This window comes from Polistes canadensis, unplaced genomic scaffold, assembly GCF_001313835.1.
Source record: "Polistes canadensis isolate GaletaPanama2010 unplaced genomic scaffold, ASM131383v1 scaffold_1, whole genome shotgun sequence".
Taxonomy (NCBI): domain Eukaryota; kingdom Metazoa; phylum Arthropoda; class Insecta; order Hymenoptera; family Vespidae; genus Polistes; species Polistes canadensis.
The window spans coordinates 2,482,185-2,503,325 of record NW_014569548.1 but is presented as its reverse complement, the minus strand read 5'-3'; the positions used below and the strand labels follow the sequence as shown (position 1 = coordinate 2,503,325).

Sequence of the window (21,141 nt, the reverse complement as noted above, 5' to 3'; positions counted from 1 at the left end):
ATTTCAATTTCTATTTCTATCTTTTTTATTTTTTCTCTCTCTCTCTCTCTTTTTCTTCCCCTTTTCTTTCTTTCTTTCTTTCTTTCTCTCTCTCTCTCTCTTTCTCTGGAGAAAAAAAAAAGTAATGTGTGTCATCATCTGTGACGAATAAAACAAGGAACTTTATACGACTTGTACGCAAATGTCGTCGTTCACATGTGAGAGAAAGAAAAGCGACGATTTCAATCAAGTTTGGGATACGGATCGCGAGATGAGGATCAAGGAAGAAAATCATTTCGTTAAGCGGAGCATCGAATATTTTGGTAACGTGTTTTTTTTTTTTTTATTTTCACTTATTAATTATATACGAATTTTATTTTGTAATTCCATACTAATAATGTATTATTCTAATTTGTACTTTAATACTATACGAATTCTATACCGTACATTTGATTAATAATAATTGATAAAGTTATATATACACATATCTATGATATTTCGTTCATATATATATATTTTTTCAAAATATAACTATGGTAAATAAAATAAGAATATAAAAATCATATCATTATTGAAGACTACCAACAATACATTTGTTAAATTTAATACGAGAAACAAAGGTCGCATGTAAAAAGAGAAACAAAAATAAAAATCAATTGGAGAAACTCAGCATTGTGTACGTGAGTATCAACGATAATCAATCGGAAATGAAAGAAAATGTTCGTATGAAAACATGCAATACGTAAATGCGTTTATTTAACGTCAATGCAAACAAGAATGCCGGATAGGCAATCGGTAGAAGTCAATCAACGAGTAGCAAGCGCCATAGTGTAAATATATATATTATTTATACATACATATATTCGAACGACTCGTCCTTCGCAAATTCCATGCGAAAGATATTTCTGTGCATACGATGAGAGTAAGAGAGAAGATAAAGAAAAAAGAAAGAAAGAAAGAAAGAATGGGAAACAGAGGGTGGAAGGGAGGAAGGGAAGAAGAAAAGAAAGAGGAGAAGAGAAGGTAGCTTATTATCCTGATGTTCCCAATGCAGGATATGCAGTATGCTAAGTGGATGCAAACATTCACCGACTATGCGCAGGAATACAAATGGAATCCAGGTGCCACCGTGTTTGTGCGTCTATCCCCTTCTCCTCTCCACTCTCCTCTTCATCCATTCTATCCTCCATTGCACTCTTCTTCTCTCTCTCTTACGAGTCCTCTTTTCCCCTCCTCTTTCTTCTTCTTCTTCTTCTTCTTCTCTGACACGAGTCCGGACCCCTTACCATTTACATATCTTTTCTTATCCCTCTTGTCTTATACCTACCTAAGCTACTAGATTACGTTATATAAGCGGCGCCAGCATATTTTTTTATTCTTTTATTTTTTTTCTTTTCTTCTTCACCTCTTGTACCTATCTTTTCCTATCGTATATTTTATAAGTATACGCTAGAATGTAAATTTTTTAGTATATATCTTGGAATATATGAATAGGAAAGAAAAGAAAAGAAAAGAAAAAAAAGCAGCGGGAGTCTTTCTACGTGCCAGTTACCATTAAGAGTTTTCACCATGTATTCGGTTTATTCCGCCAGACTTCCGTATTTCAGAAAAGACCGGACGAAGTTTATTTCGTTTTAACTTACCAATCCTAAGGGTTTAGACATGATTTGTTACACATCGTTAACAAACGTTTCCGTTTTTGAATAGTCTTAACCAAATACCTATAGATCTTGGTTTAGGTCAAATTTATATATATAAACAATTAGTCACGTTTTACTAATCATCCTTGTATATTTGATATAATTACAAACTGTAGAAAAAAAATAATCAAAACAGCTAACAGTAAAATAGTTAACCGAAATAGCTAAGTCGCCTTGGCTAAGGGGAACATTTTTTGTCTATAAACAATTAGTCAGTCACGTTATAGGAGTCATCGTTTAACATTAAAATTAAAGTTGAACTTTTTGCTTTAACGTGTGATATATTATAATTCCTCGTTTAAACGTATTGTTAGAATAATTATTAATTTACACATTGTTGCATTAGAAAGCATCTCATCATTTCAACGGATTAATTTCATAAATAAATACAATGCCATTCGTGTTGGTTTCGGGTCATCCGTTTAATATTCCAATAGCATGTTCAATAATTATGGACATCGCCTAATCCGTAACACGATGAAGGAACAATGGCACGAAAATGGTGTCTCTGTTAGCCGAGGGTAGGGGATATCACGAATTAAACGACGAGAGGAGAGTTACCGATCGGTTATGGGTAACCAACGAACCGACGTATCCAACAGTCGTCCCTCGACAATGGGAGAATTTCATTCCATGAGTAGATACAATCTGTTTTGTTATCTTCTATAACCAATATATCAAATAACATTGGAAACTTTGATCGTCGAATATAAGAAAAAAGGTTTTGAAAAAAAAAAGTGTCGTGGAGGGGTACGGGGGAGGGTGGGTGAGAGGAAGTTAAAAGAAAAAGTTCTCAAGTTATTGACAAATGATTTTTTAAATTGACAAAACATTTCTAATAACATGGCTGCAACGTGTGAGACACCTCGTGCAAGAAGAAAAAATAGACCTAATTTTTTGGATCTTTCTGCTATTAAACGTGAGTCTTTTTTAATTCATTTGAAAAAAAAAAATATATATATATATAAGTTTCTAGAAATTAATAATATTTAAGAAAATATAATTCGCCTACGGAAAAAAAGAACGTTCATTTTTTTTTTTTTCGAGATAAAGTAACATCATTCTTATCCCTACTAAATAAAGAAAAAGCTTATAAATTTTTCTACCAAGACGTTCGGCATTATTATCCCATTGTCAAAGGCAACTCGCGTACGTCATTGGTCTATTGTATCGTCAAACTATTATCGTAGTACTTCCTGTCGACACACGAACGATCGCATAACGGCTCGATCGTTTAATCGTTCGCGACTATTAATCCAAGTTTAGACCGGAAATACCAAAAGCGGAAGACACGAGCATCACGTTCAACTCTGGTGGGGGATAAATTTACAGTTGATCGACCATTTCCATTAGATACTTATCATCTTATATTTTTCGATTTATAAAATTGCTTAACGAATAATAATAATAATAATAATAGCAATATTTTATTTTATATTTAATTACATTAAAAACACCTTTTTTTTACTTTTTATTCAATTTTATAAAACATTTTTTTAAAGTGATAATATAGAGATGAATACTTTAAATATAGATTAAAATAATCGTAATACGTATTTTGTATCTATTATTATAACTCGGTTTTATGATAAAATTGTTCGAATGCAAAGGAGAAGAAATTTTAAAACAACACCAGAGGTCAAAAGGTACTCAATCGAGCTTATCGCGTTTATAAAAAAAAGGATGTTAAATTCGAAGTCTTTTATCTAAACGAAACTCTAATGTTTCCCGTCGTTCTTATTAATCATCTATAATAACATAATTAACGACGCCATTCCTTTTCCATAAGCACGGAGACTTCTGACAAGGAGTCTTTTGTACAACAGATATTGATATCTTCTTAGCAACGATACTTGGAAATTCTTCTAACAAGACGCGAATATAACAAATCGTTCGTTAAGTTGGTATTATTTTCTCGCAATTTAATCATCGGAGAAAAAGAAAGAAAAAAAAGAATAATTTCAATATTCCTCTCGTAACGAATAACGATTATTACTTTCTTTAATTTAATAACAATAAAAAAAAGAAATAAATGACAAATCGTTTAAAACAAATCCTCACGTCGAATAAGAATAATAATATCCTGTTCCTCTCGTAGTAAGAAAGATAAAGTCGAGTGGGGGGGGGGTTCTTTTTCGACAAAGTAAAGTACGAAATAAGATTACGAAGAAGAAGAAGAAGAACAAGAAGAAGATCAAGAGAAAAAGAAAATCTCTGGGATCTCGAAGTATTCGCAGCGACAAAAACAGAAGCAAAGAGAGAAAAAAAAAAGAATGGTGTCGCATTAGATTATTTGTTGTTCGAGACATAAGATATAGAAGAGATACACTTACGAGAGAGTGTCGCACGAAACCCGTAACATCGAATATAATCGTAAAAAAATACTTTATATATCAAAAGTCGTTAGTAAAATTTACGAGTCAGAGTGAAGGAAGAGGAAAAGATGCACCACAGTGTCGTAGTTTCTTTTATTCTCGAAGCTCACTTTCCAGATATTCCATCTTTCCAGCTAAAGAGTGGTGTCTTTTCGAGCTTTTATATCCAACGGGGATCCAGCAGCCGTTTGAAAATACGAAGTTGACGAACTCTCTCTCTAGCTCGGTGAAAGCCAAAAATAACCGGAGCGAAACAAACCGTGATTTTCTTCCTACTACCCTACGTGTAACGTTTCGTCAGGACGACGGATAAATAAACCTGTCGTCGGGAATAGACGAAGGAAATAAGAACAAGAAAGGGAAGGAAAGTTTAAAAAAAAAAAAAAAAAGAAGAAGAAAGGGTTTACGTAGTTTATCCTATTGGCAGACCTTTGATTATAGTTTGTTTTTAACTTTGTTAACTATCGAACGTCTAAACTTTCATTTTATATTCCGTATGCTTATACTGCAATATACATTACCCACGATTAATTAACAATCGTTTAGAGTATGTCGAACGCTTTAATATACTCAACTAATATTTAGAATTGTTCAAACTAAAATACATTTGTTTTAACGTTCCTAGACGGGTGATGAACTTTCAGCTGAAAATATTTTCATCTCTCTCTCTCTCTCTAATAAAATATTAAATCGTAATATTTTAATATATTCGAACTATATTAATAAATTCTTTTGTTTTTTTTTTGTTTTTGCAGTTATACCAACGTGTATGATTTTAAAGTACAGACGTTTTCTCTACATTATTTTCGTATTTATTTAATTCAATTATTATATATAAAGCTTCCAAGTAAAATCTATTAAATATGTAATTAAGGTATACTAATGTATTTATTTCTAAATTTTCATCATCCTAAACACATTATATCAATAGTTTTAAAACGAAAATTTAGTAATCGTAACGATGTACGATTTTAACGGACACTTACTGCGGATAAATGATAAAAATATATGTTATTAATATTACGACTGAAATATTTGCAAAGTCATGAAAAATAAAATAAAAGTATGAAGAATATTAACGATGTTTTAGCGATAATAAAAATTAATTATCTAATATGTTCACAATTTTTAACGACTTTTCGTCATGCTCATTTGTCTTCCTTTTTATTCTTTCCTTTTCTATCCTGGCAAAAAGGTAAACTTCGCGTGTATCACGTTACCACGCCGAAAATGAAGTGCTGCATACATAGACTCTAGGGAGAAAAACAAGGGTGTGTCGCAGTTAATGGGCAGCTCCTGTTAGGTGTATCATATGTAAATGAATTGCTAGAAAGCGCAAACGACTCGCACGGAAGTACTAAATTAAAACGTTCGCGGGTAGATTCGTTGAAAGTAAAATATATCGCGAGGAAATATAAGAATTACCACAAAAAATGTACGTGCACATGACGGTGCTTTAAATCTGATAAACGTAACTATTTTAATCCAATCCAAAAGTTTTGTCATGGACACGACGATGTATAATATTTCACTTATTAATGTTTGACACGTTTTCAAATATTCTTTTACAATTTTTTATTATTTCCATATCATATACGATTTTTTTACCAACATTTTTTTATTTTTCAAATACCTGCCCGATTTATAATCAAAAATTTTATTTTATTTTTATCGAGAGAAACAATATTTTTTATATGAATATTATTATATCCATCTATTCAATCATTTTTTTAAACGATAAAATTTATACACTCACGCACACATTAACGCAGACTTTGACGTAAGATATAAAAATCTAAAAAGGGCTTTTATATAACTTAAGTACTTTCAGAGATAATCGTTTATTATACCTTTTACTATGTTAAAAGCATATAAGGATCTCTCTACGATTACTTAAAATATACTTAAAAATGTTTTTCTAGGCTCTCGTTCAGCAACGGGTCTGACAAAATTCGATAGCAGTCCTGAAGATGACGTAGTTTTTGTTTCCAGTAAGGAAAGCGAATCTTCAGGTTTATGGGTGAATTATCTTACTGCTTGCTTCGAGCAAATCAGTCGACAACAGGGTCGGCCACCTTTTAAGTAAGTATCAATAATTAACAGAATATACAATTAACATTGTCTTATACGTACCTCGTGAACAATTTTTTGATTGATCTAAGTGAGGAAATAGTTTGAAAGATCAATTAAAATAAATCAAATCAAATAATCGATTGCCCGAAAAGTTCACAGAAGCAATATTTTTATATTTATTTAACAATATATTGGATGTTACTCAACGAAAGCTGATTATACACCTAAAATTAATTGAAAAATTTCTTATAAACATATACTCTGTATAAGATATAACAAACTTATTTGATTATTTTTAGGCGTATAATGAATTCCTAAAGTACTTCTTACTTGTTCTGTTACACACTGTATATATAGAATATATACGAGAATAGGTTGCAAAGTTTTGATCATATTCTTTTTTAAAAATCCATTAAAGACTACATCGCGAAAAATAAAAGTAAATTTGACCAACAACAAAAATTGTGTTTCTATGTTAGACCCAAAACTTTTCAACCCACCTATCCACCGTATTTATAAATCGGTAAGAACTTTCCGAACAATCCAATAGATTGACATTGTTTTTTGAAAATAAGACAAAAACAAAGATATCTGGCTAAATTAAATACAAAAGGAAATAGTTAATAAAAATTGTTAATTAATATTTTAGAGTGCGTCATGTCGCGGTTGAAGAGTCACTTGCTCCAGGGACAGAAGAAAGGATTAAGGGTGCTCGTTTGCAGATTGTCGTAGTTTGTCCAATCCTTTTAGAACGTGTTACATGTAGACCAGAACATGCAGCTAATCTCTCGAGACATTTAATCATCGAAAGAGTCCTAGCAATGATGCTGGGTGTGCAAGATGGCGTCGTGACGGACACTCATAAGTCAGCCCTGGTATCGTATAATCAATGGCGGAAGTTCTTCGTTAAGGATCAGGATGAAACTTTCGTTGGCGAGTTTCTAGGTGCTGCTATTAGCATTTTAGGCACTGCCCCACCTTCTACGCTTAGAAACGATAAGACTGTTTTTTCCGTCCATCCGAAAAAAGTCAAAATTGTAAGTTTATCTCTAATAACAATAAAATCTAATTGATGAAATTTCATTCGAAACCACGTGAATATGATCAGCAATAATGAAAAATTTTGTTTGTTTATTTTTCACTTTGTAGGGTCAAAATCGAATCATAGCTCTGTTAAATGATCCATTACATCCGGATGACAACGTATCAGTTATCGTTGATCGTTGTGGAGAGGGTATCGATATCCCTCACGTAAAAAGACGAAATCCTTATACTCTCCAATTTTCCATTCCTGAGAGATGCCTTGAAGTATCAATGCTGGTAGGCGTTAGAATATCTAGGAATGGTTGCCCACTCGGTGTTAGGCAGGTTAAATGCGAGAGTAGACTGAGAGAACTGGATCAAATTCTCAGAGCTCATGACAATCCTCTTGAGTTTATGTGTCAGGTGAGTTTATTATGAAGAATTAAAATCATTCCATTAATTCTCATACTTTAAAAAAGAAAGACTTTTAAGAAAAGAATTCGTCTTATCTTATTTGAAAACAAATTGTTTCCTTTTTATTCTCCAATAAAGTGGAACCCTAAATGCTGAATGATACAAACTTTGTCCAATGAACAATTCGTGTCTGTAAAAACTTCCGGTCGAAGAATTCTCAGAAGTTTCAATAGGGCAATTTAAGTCCTTATCACAAATCTCGTTTCATTTTCCAGACTTTCGGTTTCCATCCCGGAGATCGCGAGCAATTGGACAATTGGATGGTGCACGCATTTCAGAGGAATGTCCCACCCCACTTTAACCTTTTATCTACTCCAAACGATATTCTACCTACACCAAAAAATCATACAAGTAAATATAATCAAAGAATCATTATCACTTATCTTGTTTACTTTCATTAGAAATATCTAATTTGTTTCAATTGTTACTTCGTGCTGATGGAATAGAACGATTAGTCGGTGAGAAATACCCTTACAATTAATCCCTTAATATATTGTATTATTTATATTTTTTTGTCTTATAATAAAATTAAAAAAAGATAAATTAAAAAACAATAATATTTTAAAGAGAGTGAACGAATTAAATAAAAAATTAAATTAATTTTTAGAAGAAAAGCGAATTAACAATTTATTTCTAATAAAATAGGTCCTGAAGAAAATCCTACACTTTTGCACTTTGCCGCACGTTTCGGATTAGAAAGATTGGCCTGGCAATTATTGGAATGTCCCGGAGGAGATCTAGCTTGCGATCTGAGAAACGTTTCTGAATTGACACCTGCCGATCTTGCGGAGCAAGCTGGCCATACAAGATTGGCACATCAACTTCGTGGCTACATGGTACAAAAACACCACCTTTAAACATCGTCATGGTTTTTCGATAATCGGTACTACCGCGATACATCTTTTACTTTCAATGATTCGAGACTTGGCTAATAAAAAAGCATTCGCTTATAACTCGAAAAAGCTTTAACGGCACATGGTTACTTATTCTATATTCTATTGATATTATAAATTATTGTTTAAAAAAACTAACCAAAAACTGCATTTGCATTGCATGTTTCGGGCTGTGCCTTGAATCCTCGACTACGGAAACACAGCAAATGAACGAGTTCACCAACATGTATAGCTACCTGAAAGTAATAAGTGAAAATGCGTCGAGTCAGGCCACAGGTAAGTGTAACTGCTTACCTAGTAAGCAATATTTTTTTATTTTCTTTTTTTTTTTTTGATACTTCTAAATCTTGGAACAAAACTATATTAATAATTAACTCATTATAGACAATCAATCGACAAATGACAAAAGTAACGAAAAAACCAACGAAACGAACAACGACAAAACGAACGAAACTGAAGGTAACGATGTTAACGAAAATAAATGTGAAAATAAGAACATCAATGAGAAGAACAACGATAGGATTAACGATCAAGAAGATTACTGTCGTCCTCGACCTCTCAGTGAAGCTTATTCGGTACCACCAGCTGCAAGACCAATCACTAGTTTGATTTTACCCACGCAATTGATGGCACCATCTAACATTAACTCGAACAATCCCCTAGAAGCGAATTACTCCATTGTTCCAGCACCCACACCAGTAATCATCTCACCTACGACTCCAACGTTCATCCCGAATGGTCTCGACCTACAACTTCAAGGTTATATGAAGATGCACCCTGCTGGTAAAGATACCTAAATGATATAATACCAAATTATTCGACTTGTTCATTAACTGACAACTAATGTATCTATCAGTACTATCTTTATTGAAAATTTTTATTTCAAATATGGCAGTAACTATAACAATGAATTAAGTAAAAAAAAATTGAACAAAATTTATTTTATTAATTCATTTTCTAGTAAAAATAATTTTAATTAAAAATTAAATCAATTTGTTACAATTTTTTGCACATAATCAATTTTCACAATTATCGGAACAAATATAGATCATAAATTTGTTAAAGAAAAATCATATTATAAAGAACATAATGTTTATTTTTTTATTATTGCAAAATCGAACATTATTTTCTATATTTCAGGACCTAAAACTCCTACATTAAATGGAACATATCAGGTACCTTCTCGAACGGCCACACCAACGCAAAATCGATTAGATAGCCAAAGTTCTTATCCAGGAGGACGTGAAGATAGCCAGTGTTCAGTTTCCTGTGGAAGAACTTCCTCGAATTCCAGTACAAGATCAAAAGAACACTCGAGACCTCAGGATGAGCTTCTTGAGATTATTAACGACTTCAAGAACAACGTCTTCACAATATCAGAAGTCGAGAGACTTGTTGAGAATTGGAGAAACCGAAATGACGTGCAACAGAGTTTCAAGGACAAGCAGAGGCAGCTGACTGCCATGAGGGAGGAATACGAGAGGATACAGAAAAAGTTGAAAGAAGAGATGAAAGCACCCACGCCTTTCGACAGAATAAGAAAGTTCTTTTCAAAAGGGAAGAAAGGTTAATATCTTTTTTCTAAGATTCATCTTTTCTTCTCTCTTTCTATTTTTATTTCAAACGTATACTTACGTCTCGCTTTTTGTAGATCCCAAGGATTCCACTAATGGCACCGACGACTTCTCCCCAACAACAAAACCAGAAACCGTGAACGGAACCTTGGCAGATCGTCGACCTGTCAGCAGCCTTAGCCTTGGCAGTGTTTCTAGTAAGAGATTATCTCCTTACTTATCCTTTTGGTCTGAAAAATAATTCATGAAAAACGATAAATTATATTTTATTGTTAGCCAAAAAAAATATATATAAATCTGAGTAATATTTAGATAGAGAATCTTTGTCAATTGGTTGTTTAATTATACATAAATCTAGGTTCATCGTCATCTGGACGAATGAGTACTGTCAGTGGTTGCAGTGGTACAAGCCTAGGTGATAGTGGAACCCATTCTGATCCCGAAGACAAAAGAGTAAGCATTGATTGTAATTTTCTTTATATAATTACCAATTAATGTTATAATTGAATCACCTAAAAATATAATTCTTTATCGTAGATTCAAAATAGAGGAGATAAAGCTGGCGTAATGTCTTACGAAATACCACCAACACCAAAACCACTCGGTGGTACGTATTCACCAGCTTTGCGGTATTCTCCATCACCTCGTTCTTCGACCGCAACAGACCTTGACCTTAGGCCATCACAGCTACCATTAAGAGCCGAGGACAACGAGTATTATATTGCCTTTCCACCATCGGGATTACCCGTCCACTGTACGTATAACACTATCAACAGAGAATTCATAACTTCGTCTTAACTAATTTACTAACATCAAACTTTCAATCCGATTAGCACCTATTAATTCAACGCTTGGAGATTTCTGAATATGAAAAGCTTCCTTTCATATATTTGAACTTTTCATTAAATATTACGATCGATAAATTCAATTTACTGAATAATCTCTTCTAAATTGAATAACTAATTATCTATATAATTTCTGCACAGCTTTTAAGTCGGATGGATTACTGAGAGAACCTATGACACCAGGCTCACCCAATGAACATCCTAAATATCTCGAACTTAATCAAAACGTTAGCGGAAAGAAATTAGATGGAGACAACACGAAACAATCCAATACACATATAGATCCATCTTCGATAAATATCACTTCGTCTATTACACCTATACCTCCTCCTGGAATGTGCATTCCTTCGAATTATGTCAATACGATGCCGGTATGCGTCCTTTCGTCTTCGAACCAAACCACAAGGTCTCATGACGCACTCCTGAATGGTCTTGGCCGATCTATAGAAACAAATTCCTCGAATTCGATCGAAGTCGAAGCCATTATCGAATCTGTACCATCGTCTAATGAAGATAACGTATCCGTAGAGCAAAATAAACTTCATTCTGGTTCAGAAAATAACGAGGAATATGTACAAACGGACGTTAATAACGAAGACAGCAGTAAACTTCATCACGAATATATGAATCTGGGAATGAATTCTCAAGACATCGTAAAAATCATTGGCTCCATTCCAAAGAAGTGGCCTGCTCCGCCTGTGCCACCACGAAGTAAGGATCTTTAAAATGTTTCTTTATTTTTTTTTTGTTTTCACTTTCTCAGACAAAGAATTATTATTAGAAACTATTACTTTTTAAGTATTTGTCTTTTTACTTTCCCTTTTACGGATTCGAATTATTTCTCTACTAACACTTTCACACATTTATTACTCGATAATACTACCAAAGAGGTCATCTTTCTACCATCTCTCTGAAGTCAACAGCACACAGTTTTTGTCTTATACTTTTTCGGATGGGTCACTCACTTATTCATGTTGCTAACTGTACCCATGTGTGTATTTTAGTGATTTAAAAAGAATTAGTAATCCAACGTGAATTGAATTAATTTAGACAACATGCTTTATTTTGCCATAATAAAAATACAATTTACAATAGAAAATCTTATCACTAAAAATGTAATCCAACGTGTGCAACACGTGGCTAGGTAATTAATTTAATATTACTCTTTAGTAATTTTTTTAATGAAATTTTTTTAAATATCATTCTAGTAACTTAACTTTTTTTTTTTACGCAATCTTCATTCATATTGTTTTATTCACAATTTTCTAATACTAGTATCTGACGCATAAGCTATGTTTTTTCTTTTTTCCTAATCTTAAAAATTCTTTCTATCTTGTATGTGTACCACACGACATATGTTATTTATGGACATTTGATCTTATTCACGGAATTCCTGGAAAGACCACGGTTACTCATTACATTCACTCGTTAAATAAAGACATTGACAAGCAAAAGGGTTCTTCGAACTGTTGACAAAGAAATTTATCCTTGACTCGCGAGATGGACTCTACAAGTTTCTCGCGAAAAATCGATTGAAAATTATGCGATCTGTGTATTCCAATCACGTACGAACGATTCGAAAAGTTCATTACTATTCTTCGTCACGGATTCGAGTTCTTCTACGAAAACGAATCGTATTTTTCTGTCTCTGTTTAATCTTTGTAGAAACATTGCTAGTTGCCAGTTACCATTTTCGGTAAATTCGAACTGGTTTTGTAATTTTCCAACGAATGAAAAAAAGATAAAAACAACAACAAGAAACTCGAATCGTTGAGTTTTATAACATACTACTCGCGATGGGTATTCAATAAATTGCATTTCACATTATATTTTACTTTTATGTTTTTTCTCTTCTTTCAGCCGTGACCAAAAAATAGAAGACTACGATTTTACTCTAGCAAGGATGTAAATATATTTTCAATGTAATTTTATTTAAAATTCTTTCAAAACACATACGTGTGAACTTTGATCATTTTTGACCTAACATATCGTTTAAGATATAAATAAAATTAATCTATTAATTTAATCGACGTTAATTAAGATTTACTAATTACTATGTATTTTTTTCACGCGATTTATATATTAAGATAAAAAATATATTATAAACAGATACAGTAACGAATTATAGTTGCAAAATATAACACGAAACTAGCCATACATTTGTTATACGCGTTAAATAATCTTTCATTTTACAAAATACACATTATAAATAACATATATTATCTCTATATGTACATTTTTATTCATTTACAAACGAAAGACAGAAAAGAGATAAGACTTCAAATGTTAACGTAAAAGGCATTATGCTACATATGCCAATCGGCAAACTTAATATTCATTATTTTTTACAAACAAAGATATAAGTAAGATATTTGTAATCATTGCAACCACAATATTATGCAATTTTTATTGACTTTCAAAGTGATCACTCCGCATAATTAATAAACACTTTGAATATCAAATACTTGAATGCGTCAGTCAGTGTGTATATGTATAGGTATATGTGTATATATGTATGAAAAAGAATAAGGGAACATTTCTACTGCAATTATCTTAAATAAATATATACTTTAAGAAATCTTATACGAGAATATAATCGTAAAATAAAAATAAGCTCGGTTTAGTGCCATTCGTAATCAATCTTTTGATTCGTGTTCTGATAATTAAGTTATAGATTATAAGAAAAAAATACAATCTAGAAAGCGCCAAATCAAATTTTCTAATTTGGTAATAGATACCAAAATCTTGTAAAAAACTATTTATATTATACTATTCATCCTTTCTCTCTTTCTCTCTCTCTCTCTCTCTCTCTCTCTCTCTCTCTCTCTCTCTCTCTCTTTCTTTTTCTTTCTTTTTCTTTCTTTTTCTTTCTTTTTCTTTCTTTTTCTATAGGTCGATTTTTTTTTAGTAATTATAAATTGATATTGAGATAAATAATAATTAATCTTTATTTGAAAAATATCTTTTTTATATATGTATTATATATAAAAATTATGTTAAGATAAGATTCATAAATTAAGTATCGTTAAATTGATTCTTATAACAAGTAATAATGAATATTATAATACGCGAAAAATTATTTTTAAAAAAAGTGTTATCTATATACGTTAATAAGCGCAATTTTTTTTTTGTAGATTTAATTTATCGTTCTCAAAAAGCGTTTAACTAAAATTAATTATAATCTATTAAGTTATCTTTGTATAAAATACTCTTTGCGATAGTACCAAGGATGCATTTATCTATAATAATTTTTATCTTTCAAGCGAATAATTTTTTCTTTCGCCGTAGTATATATATACGATGGAACGATTTTTATTTTCTTTCTTTTTTTTTCTTGTTAGATAAACAGATAACTAATAGATAGATAACTAATTGTCGTGTTTATGAGACAATTGAATAAATATAAGGATGTTCGAAATTGTCTTATCATCTCATTCTCTCATAACTTATCAGAAAAATAAAACCACAATAATATAATACCAATTTGTATTCAATGAAATTTCATAATTTTGAAAAATTTGCACTGCACATTAATTACGCTATTTTATCAACTCGAAAATTGTAACTTATTAAAGAAGTAATGAAAGAATACAAATTTCTGAAAATAATATCGACAAATTTATATTTAACAAAATAACTTTTATGCAAGAATTGAATGCAGAAAAGTCATTTTCAAGAAACTAGTAGACCGGTTTACCTCGAACCCAGCTTGGAAATCGATTCTTAATACGAAGATAATTGCACAACTTCCTCAGACCTTAAGCTATTACGCCATGCAAATGGTTTTGTTATGTATAATCGCGATCAGAAATTTATGATTCAAAAATACACTCCACCTTTATACTAGTATTTACAACAAATTCTTAAGAACAAGAAACATATTTTATGATCATTACCATTTTTTTTTATACCTCATACATATGCATCGTTAAGGTGAGTAAATCGTTTAATAAACTTATATAGATAATGATCGAAGAAACCTTAAATGGATCATTATATCTTTTCGATTAAATAACTTTTAACAAAGTTTATATAATTAGTTAAGTTTTAGTTTGAAATACGATTCGATTTTAATTATTCTAGAATAAAATTAAACTTATGGTATGAATTTATTTATATTACAAAACATCCCAAAAGTTGCTTTATCGAATCGAAAAATTAGAAATTCCTTTTTCGTTAGGTAATTATTAACATGGCAGTATCTTGGACTTATAATGATTCATATCTTGAAATGAAAAAATAAAAAGATGTCGTAATTCTCTAGTGATAAACTAATATTGATTTTTTTGTTTTAATTTTATTTTTTCATTAAAACAACTTTTAGAATACGCTATAAATATAGGACAGATTTATCAATTTAATTTAATTATCGATTATTAAAGTGATTAAATTTGGAATATTTATTATAAATTAGAATATTAATAATAGTCGTTTTTAAAAGAAATAAAAAAGAAGGGAAATGCAAAGACACATGGAAACCATAGTATTATTGTCCTCAATGATAAGTCAAGGGAAGTTGACCTACTTTTGCCAAAAGCGTGGTCAATCGTCACAGATAAAGCGAATAGTTATCTAAAGGAAAAAGAAAAAGTAAAACGCCAGATTCATTTTGCATAATTTGGTCTACATCCTGGAAATGGTATAAACGGTGATTCGTACAAGAGTTTTCATTTAATTTTTTCTCCGAAAACCACCATCTTCCGGCTAGTAGCATCAGACTTCTTGTTAATTGGTCTTGCACTTTCTAATTATAAATACAATGATATCGAAACTCTCGTTCGGAAATGTCAGAAATACAAATCGTTGAGGAAAAAAGGAAATGTCCGAGTTATTAAACCACAAATTGGTACCTATATAAGAGATAAATGTTTAGCGGATCTTGTCAAAAAATCTAAAGACACGTTCGAGTTCATTAACGTAAGTATTCAATCTTGTTTTACTATTTCGAATATTTTTCATCATTAAATTAACAATAACATTGAATAAAAATATTTTTTCTTTTATTTTAACGTTGTAATACTCGCAAATATCGAAATATTTATTAAACATTTTACGATAAACGTTACGAGTGAAAAATTGAAACTTTAAACATAAAAGATAAAGAACAATCAGTTTTTGCATGAACGAAATATATTTGTCAAATGAATTGAAAAGTTTATAATATTTATTATTTTATTTAAAAAGAAAGAAAGTTAACGAGTTTACTATATCGTGACAGAATTCACTTTTTATTGGATCGTATAAGACATTCATAATAAAAAATGAAATAAACATTATCTAGCTCGCATAACTCGGCCCCGACCTTCAATATTACCGCGTGAAATGACTAACGCATGACTTTAACATTGCGAAAGTGAATATATTTGTCTCTCTACTCATAGTATGTGTGCATTATTAGGATCTTTAAGTTCAAGTCTTGGAGGTGTCAACGATCAGTAGTCACCAGACGTTCGTGCAATTCGTTTCGATTTTAGCAAGACGTTCATCATTCGCACACGCTTGACAGGTATGAAATTTGTCATTTCATCACTTTTTATTTGAACAATTTATTAAAATATCTTAAGAAACTAATGATATTATATACAATTTCTATATATTTCTTATATTTAATAATTACTTGAACTTTTCTGTCATGTTTTTTTCTACTGTTTCAAATATCTGCATTGCAAGTCTATTTCATGCGTAATAAGAATATATTTGAATATTTTAATGTGGAATAATCATATATAAAATATATAAACCTTATATAGAATATTAATTGACACATACTATTAACAGTATTACAAACTAAACATTTTTTTCTTATTTTAAAGAATAAAAATATAATATATACAAAAAGTCATTTCTATTATCATTACTTAAACAACTGGAGAATGATAAATAGTTAATATCGTTTCTTTCAAAGGTTTTATTCATATCAAAATGGCATCGTTAATTTCATCAATGCTATTGTTGATAATATTATCAACAATGACATTTGGACAACAATTAAAACCTGGTGCATGTCCACCACGAACACCATTTAACATTCGTAGAAATCTTTGTAACGATGATATGGACTGTAGAGGACTTGAAAAATGTTGCCTTACGAGTTACAATGGTAGAATTTGTGTGATGCCCATTACAGAAACCGTTAATATTGGTAAGCATTCAACTTTCTATGTTAGGCTTAAAACTTTAAGCTACTCACATATATTAACATATTTTATATACATATATACATAAACTTTAATAAAAACAGAATTGAAACGTATATTATATTATTGAGAAAGTCTACTAATATTAAATTAAAATGTTTAATATTTAATTTTTAATTTAAGATTTATTTAGTAAATATTATATTATTTTATATTTTTTAATGCATTTAATTTTTATGGTTTAAAAATATTCTTTTTATTTTTGTTTAATGTATTTTATTATATAAAATACTTTTACTTCGAGATTTATTTCAATATTATTATTCAGTCTGATAAACTAGTATAAAATTTAACGAGATATATATAAAGAAAGAGAAAGAATAAAATAAAAATTATCACAAATTAAAACAAATCTTTATGAAAATATTTTATTGATGTATATACATTTGAATATCAAAGCTTATAAGTTCGATATTATAAAAAGACGAAATTTTCTTTACAATAATCCTTTTTTTTATTCCATATGTATACCAGTAAAGTCAAATAAATTTGATATTTGTTTATGAAATGGAATTATAAAATCATAATAAATGAAATAAAAATAATTTCAAGTGCTACGGTAGTATATACAATTGAATTTTATTAAATAAAAAATTTAAAAACTTATTCTAATCTTGAAGACTATATTAACAAAAAAATAAGTCAAATAATAAATGATATAGATAATAAGCACAATTCTTTCGTATTGCTAAATAGGAAAGTCCATTATATTATATTCACATTAAGGATAAATCTTAGGTGATTCCCAACAATTAATATCAAATTTCATAATTAATAGATTGGAAAATTTACAGTGATCAAAATGATTATAGGATTACCTTAACTCATCGTCGGTGATTTTTTAAAAATGTTTGAAAAAAATTCTCATTTCAAAAAAATTCTTGCTAATCCATAATACTTGCCATCGAACAAAAAATATTGATTTATTATTATTATTTTTAGTATATATTCAAAGTAAATATTGACATATCTTTTCGTAATGTTTTATTAACGCATAATTGAATGATAAGCGAAAAACAAGTTGTGAATCATCGCTTTAATAATTCACCGATAAGTTGAATTAAACTTATGTAATTTTTACCTTCTCATATTTTTTATTTCTAATATCTTCTAATGACATTAATTTTTATTTATTTAGTAAAACGAGGTTCTTGTCCGGTTATACCAACTGGACGATGGATTTGTGCATCAACTTGTCGATCGGATGGCGATTGCAGAGGCATCAAAAAATGTTGCAAAAATCGATGCGGTGCTTTAGCTTGTCAAAATCCCGAAGTTGAATATGATCCAGTTGCATTAGAAGATTCGCAACCACCGATGGTATTTTATGGCGATACGTCATAACGATTAAAAATTAAACGGTGATGTAAAATTTCGTTAAACTTATCTTATTATTAGTGTTATACGTTTCATCGTACGTGCCATATAAACGAGTTAAGTATAATCAAAATATGTTATACCGCGATATACTTTATCAATGTATTAAATTATGAAGCATGATTGAATGGAATACTTGGAACATAACTCATTCAATACTTGACATATCTCTGTAATGCTATTTAATTCGTTTAACAATTAGTAGTTCACATTTCTTTGCAATAACGTTATTATTTAATTAATTATAGCGGTTTTATCTAATTATATATGTACATATTTTCTTAATGTATAGATATTTACATATATTTGTACGTATATATTTGTGTGCGTGTGAGTATAAATTTAATGAAAAATTTATTACGCTATTAATTATACGAGATAATAAATTCGCAATAAATTATGAGCTTATGTATACTAATATTTAATATATATATATATATATTTATTATATATTATATTTTTGTATTTTAAATACATTTAATCTATATTATTAAATATGAGAATTCGATTATGTAAACAATGAGAAAGAATATAAAGAATATAAGAGAACATGTAGAACATAAAGAAAAATATATTATGGTAATCTTTCATTGTATTATGTGAATAATGATTTACATAGGAACCAATTACCCCAAGCTATCTCGTTGGTTCCACATTTCTTATTTGCTTAGCAAAGACTCTCGCAAAAAGAGTGACGCAAGATCCACGTTAAAGAAAGGCCACTTAAAATCATCTTGCCATTTATCCTTTCCAGTCGAGTAAGTTCCAAGACGCTTGCAAGAATCAGTGATTCACTTGTTATAATATTACTTCAACGGGAAAACCTCATTTTTCCGGTCAAAAGAAAAGTCCAGAAGAGTGGTGGTAAAATCATGGTGGTTTAAAAAGAAGAATTTATTACAATTTTATTGTAGTTCTTCTCACGTAGTTCAAGTTTAACATTCGAACGGAAATCATCTTTTAGCGAATCAACTTGTTCCACTTTAACGAGATCACGTTAACAAAAATGTATTGTACGTATCTTTGAAAAAATTAATAATTTATTATACCGATCGTGTTATTAATATTTAAAATCAAAACTTTTAATAATTATTTTAATATGTGTATATGTATATATATTAATATACATATTTGATTTATCAGGTAAAACTTTAATTCTTCTTTTCTGCCTTTGTTTGATGATGATCGTAACATCAGGACAACTTTCCAGTAAGTAAACAAAATAATCCACTATGCACTAATATTATTTTGTAAAAAAAAATTGTTTTAGAAGTGAAAATAAACGTTAATGTCTATTCATACGTATATTATATGTGTATGTAATATACTATGGAACTTATAGATTTTACATAACTTGTTCACTTTTTACAAAGTGAAAGTCAGTTAATAGAATACGTAGCCGTCTATGTATTTGTGTTCAAGAATTTCATACTTGTTCTGTGTTTTATTTGTTCAAAAGCGTATGTTATTCGTATACATTGAAACATTCGATCATCTTTTATAGATATAATGATTAAGTTCAAGGATGTGGTCTTTCGTCGATGTATACCGTAAATCTTACTATGGTGTAATATTCGAAGAAAAATAATCCAATATAAGTAACTACAGTGAAATAGAATATTTATTATCTTTCATGCAGAAATAATAGAAATTGAATAAGTCGTTACGTTATTCCCGACAAAGATTAAATAGAAGATAAACGTAGATCGTGCAGATTAAATCGAATATTCGAGAAAATTTCGTAATACAAGCAATGTTAAAAAGATTGAAAATATTGACGCATTTAAAAAATAAGTATAATGAACAAACAAATTACGTATTTCTTAAAAGTTTGCTTAATACGTTTTATTGCAGATAAAATTAAATTATATATTCACGTAATACGAAAAATATAATTGTTTAGGTAAATCTGGATTCTGTCCATTAAAAAGCACCATCGACAAGTGCATGCCTAGATGTGTCAGCGATTATCAATGCTCAGGTAATCAAAAATGTTGTCCTAACAAATGTGGTTCTACGTCATGTGTATCCTCGAGTGCTGTTAATACTGGTAATGGTTACAAAGGCTCATCAAATAGTAAGTATATATTTTCTTTGCAAAAATAAAGACTTCAAATATTGTATCACTTCTAATAATTCGCATATTTGTTTTAGGTGGTGTCGTTACATGTGCTGGCGTAACATGCAGAAATCAAGAAAAATGTCAATTCGATCGTAATACTAAACGAGAAAAGTGTGTTCGAGGATAAAAAATTTCCATAAACATTATTTCTTACTTTTATACATATTTTTATATAATTCAACTATTATGATAAATTTTAAACTAAACCTATTGTGTAATTTTTAAAGATATTATAATATTTACTCCGATATTTTAAGTTACAGTTAATAATTATTACGAAGAATCTTATCGGTTATCAACGAAAGATTACAAAATAAAATGCAAGTAATATTTATGAAAAACCTTAAATTAAAAGGAAATAGTTTTGTTATGTCATTTCTTAATTTGAAAATCATACGGAACTATAAAATTTTAACGTGACTTTATTTACTATATTTTACATGTATAAAAATCTGTATATGATTACTAGTAGAATTAAATAAGTCAAATTTGTTAAGAAGAATGATCAT

At 29.9% G+C, this 21,141-nt stretch overlaps 3 protein-coding genes across 5 annotated transcripts in view; all 3 read left to right on the top strand.

Moving 5' to 3' along the window:
* Positions 1-13,153, top strand: part of LOC106784246 — a 42,395-nt gene extending 29,242 nt beyond the window's left edge. The window contains exons 6-19 of one of the 3 annotated variants that reach the window (XM_014743585.1): positions 5,977-6,136; positions 6,777-7,164; positions 7,277-7,573; positions 7,840-7,975; positions 8,071-8,082; positions 8,270-8,460; positions 8,721-8,793; positions 8,902-9,300; positions 9,658-10,083; positions 10,169-10,288; positions 10,450-10,544; positions 10,629-10,845; positions 11,078-11,647; positions 12,797-13,153. In XM_014743585.1, coding sequence (XP_014599071.1) covers positions 5,977-6,136; positions 6,777-7,164; positions 7,277-7,573; positions 7,840-7,975; positions 8,071-8,082; positions 8,270-8,460; positions 8,721-8,793; positions 8,902-9,300; positions 9,658-10,083; positions 10,169-10,288; positions 10,450-10,544; positions 10,629-10,845; positions 11,078-11,647; positions 12,797-12,813 — 3,101 coding nt within the window. In that variant the 3' untranslated portion in view covers positions 12,814-13,153. The remainder of the gene's footprint in view (positions 1-5,976; positions 6,137-6,776; positions 7,165-7,276; positions 7,574-7,839; positions 7,976-8,070; positions 8,083-8,269; positions 8,461-8,720; positions 8,794-8,901; positions 9,301-9,657; positions 10,084-10,168; positions 10,289-10,449; positions 10,545-10,628; positions 10,846-11,077; positions 11,648-12,796) is intronic. The other 2 variants (XM_014743592.1, XM_014743600.1) reach the window with 2 other exon arrangements.
* Positions 13,154-16,334: 3,181 nt separating this feature from the next.
* Positions 16,335-18,769, top strand: LOC106793704 (WAP four-disulfide core domain protein 3-like). The gene is made up of 3 exons (XM_014760854.1): positions 16,335-16,442; positions 16,842-17,078; positions 18,272-18,769. Exons 2-3 carry the CDS (start codon positions 16,859-16,861, stop codon positions 18,475-18,477), a joined length of 426 nt encoding a protein of 141 aa, XP_014616340.1. The 5' UTR covers positions 16,335-16,442; positions 16,842-16,858; the 3' UTR covers positions 18,478-18,769.
* A 414-nt stretch (positions 18,770-19,183) lies between these two features.
* On the top strand, positions 19,184-21,115 carry LOC106784113 (WAP four-disulfide core domain protein 2). The gene is made up of 4 exons (XM_014743267.1): positions 19,184-19,523; positions 19,654-19,719; positions 20,414-20,587; positions 20,665-21,115. Exons 1-4 carry the CDS (start codon positions 19,517-19,519, stop codon positions 20,757-20,759), a joined length of 342 nt encoding a protein of 113 aa, XP_014598753.1. The 5' UTR covers positions 19,184-19,516; the 3' UTR covers positions 20,760-21,115.
* Positions 21,116-21,141: the final 26 nt, after the last annotated feature.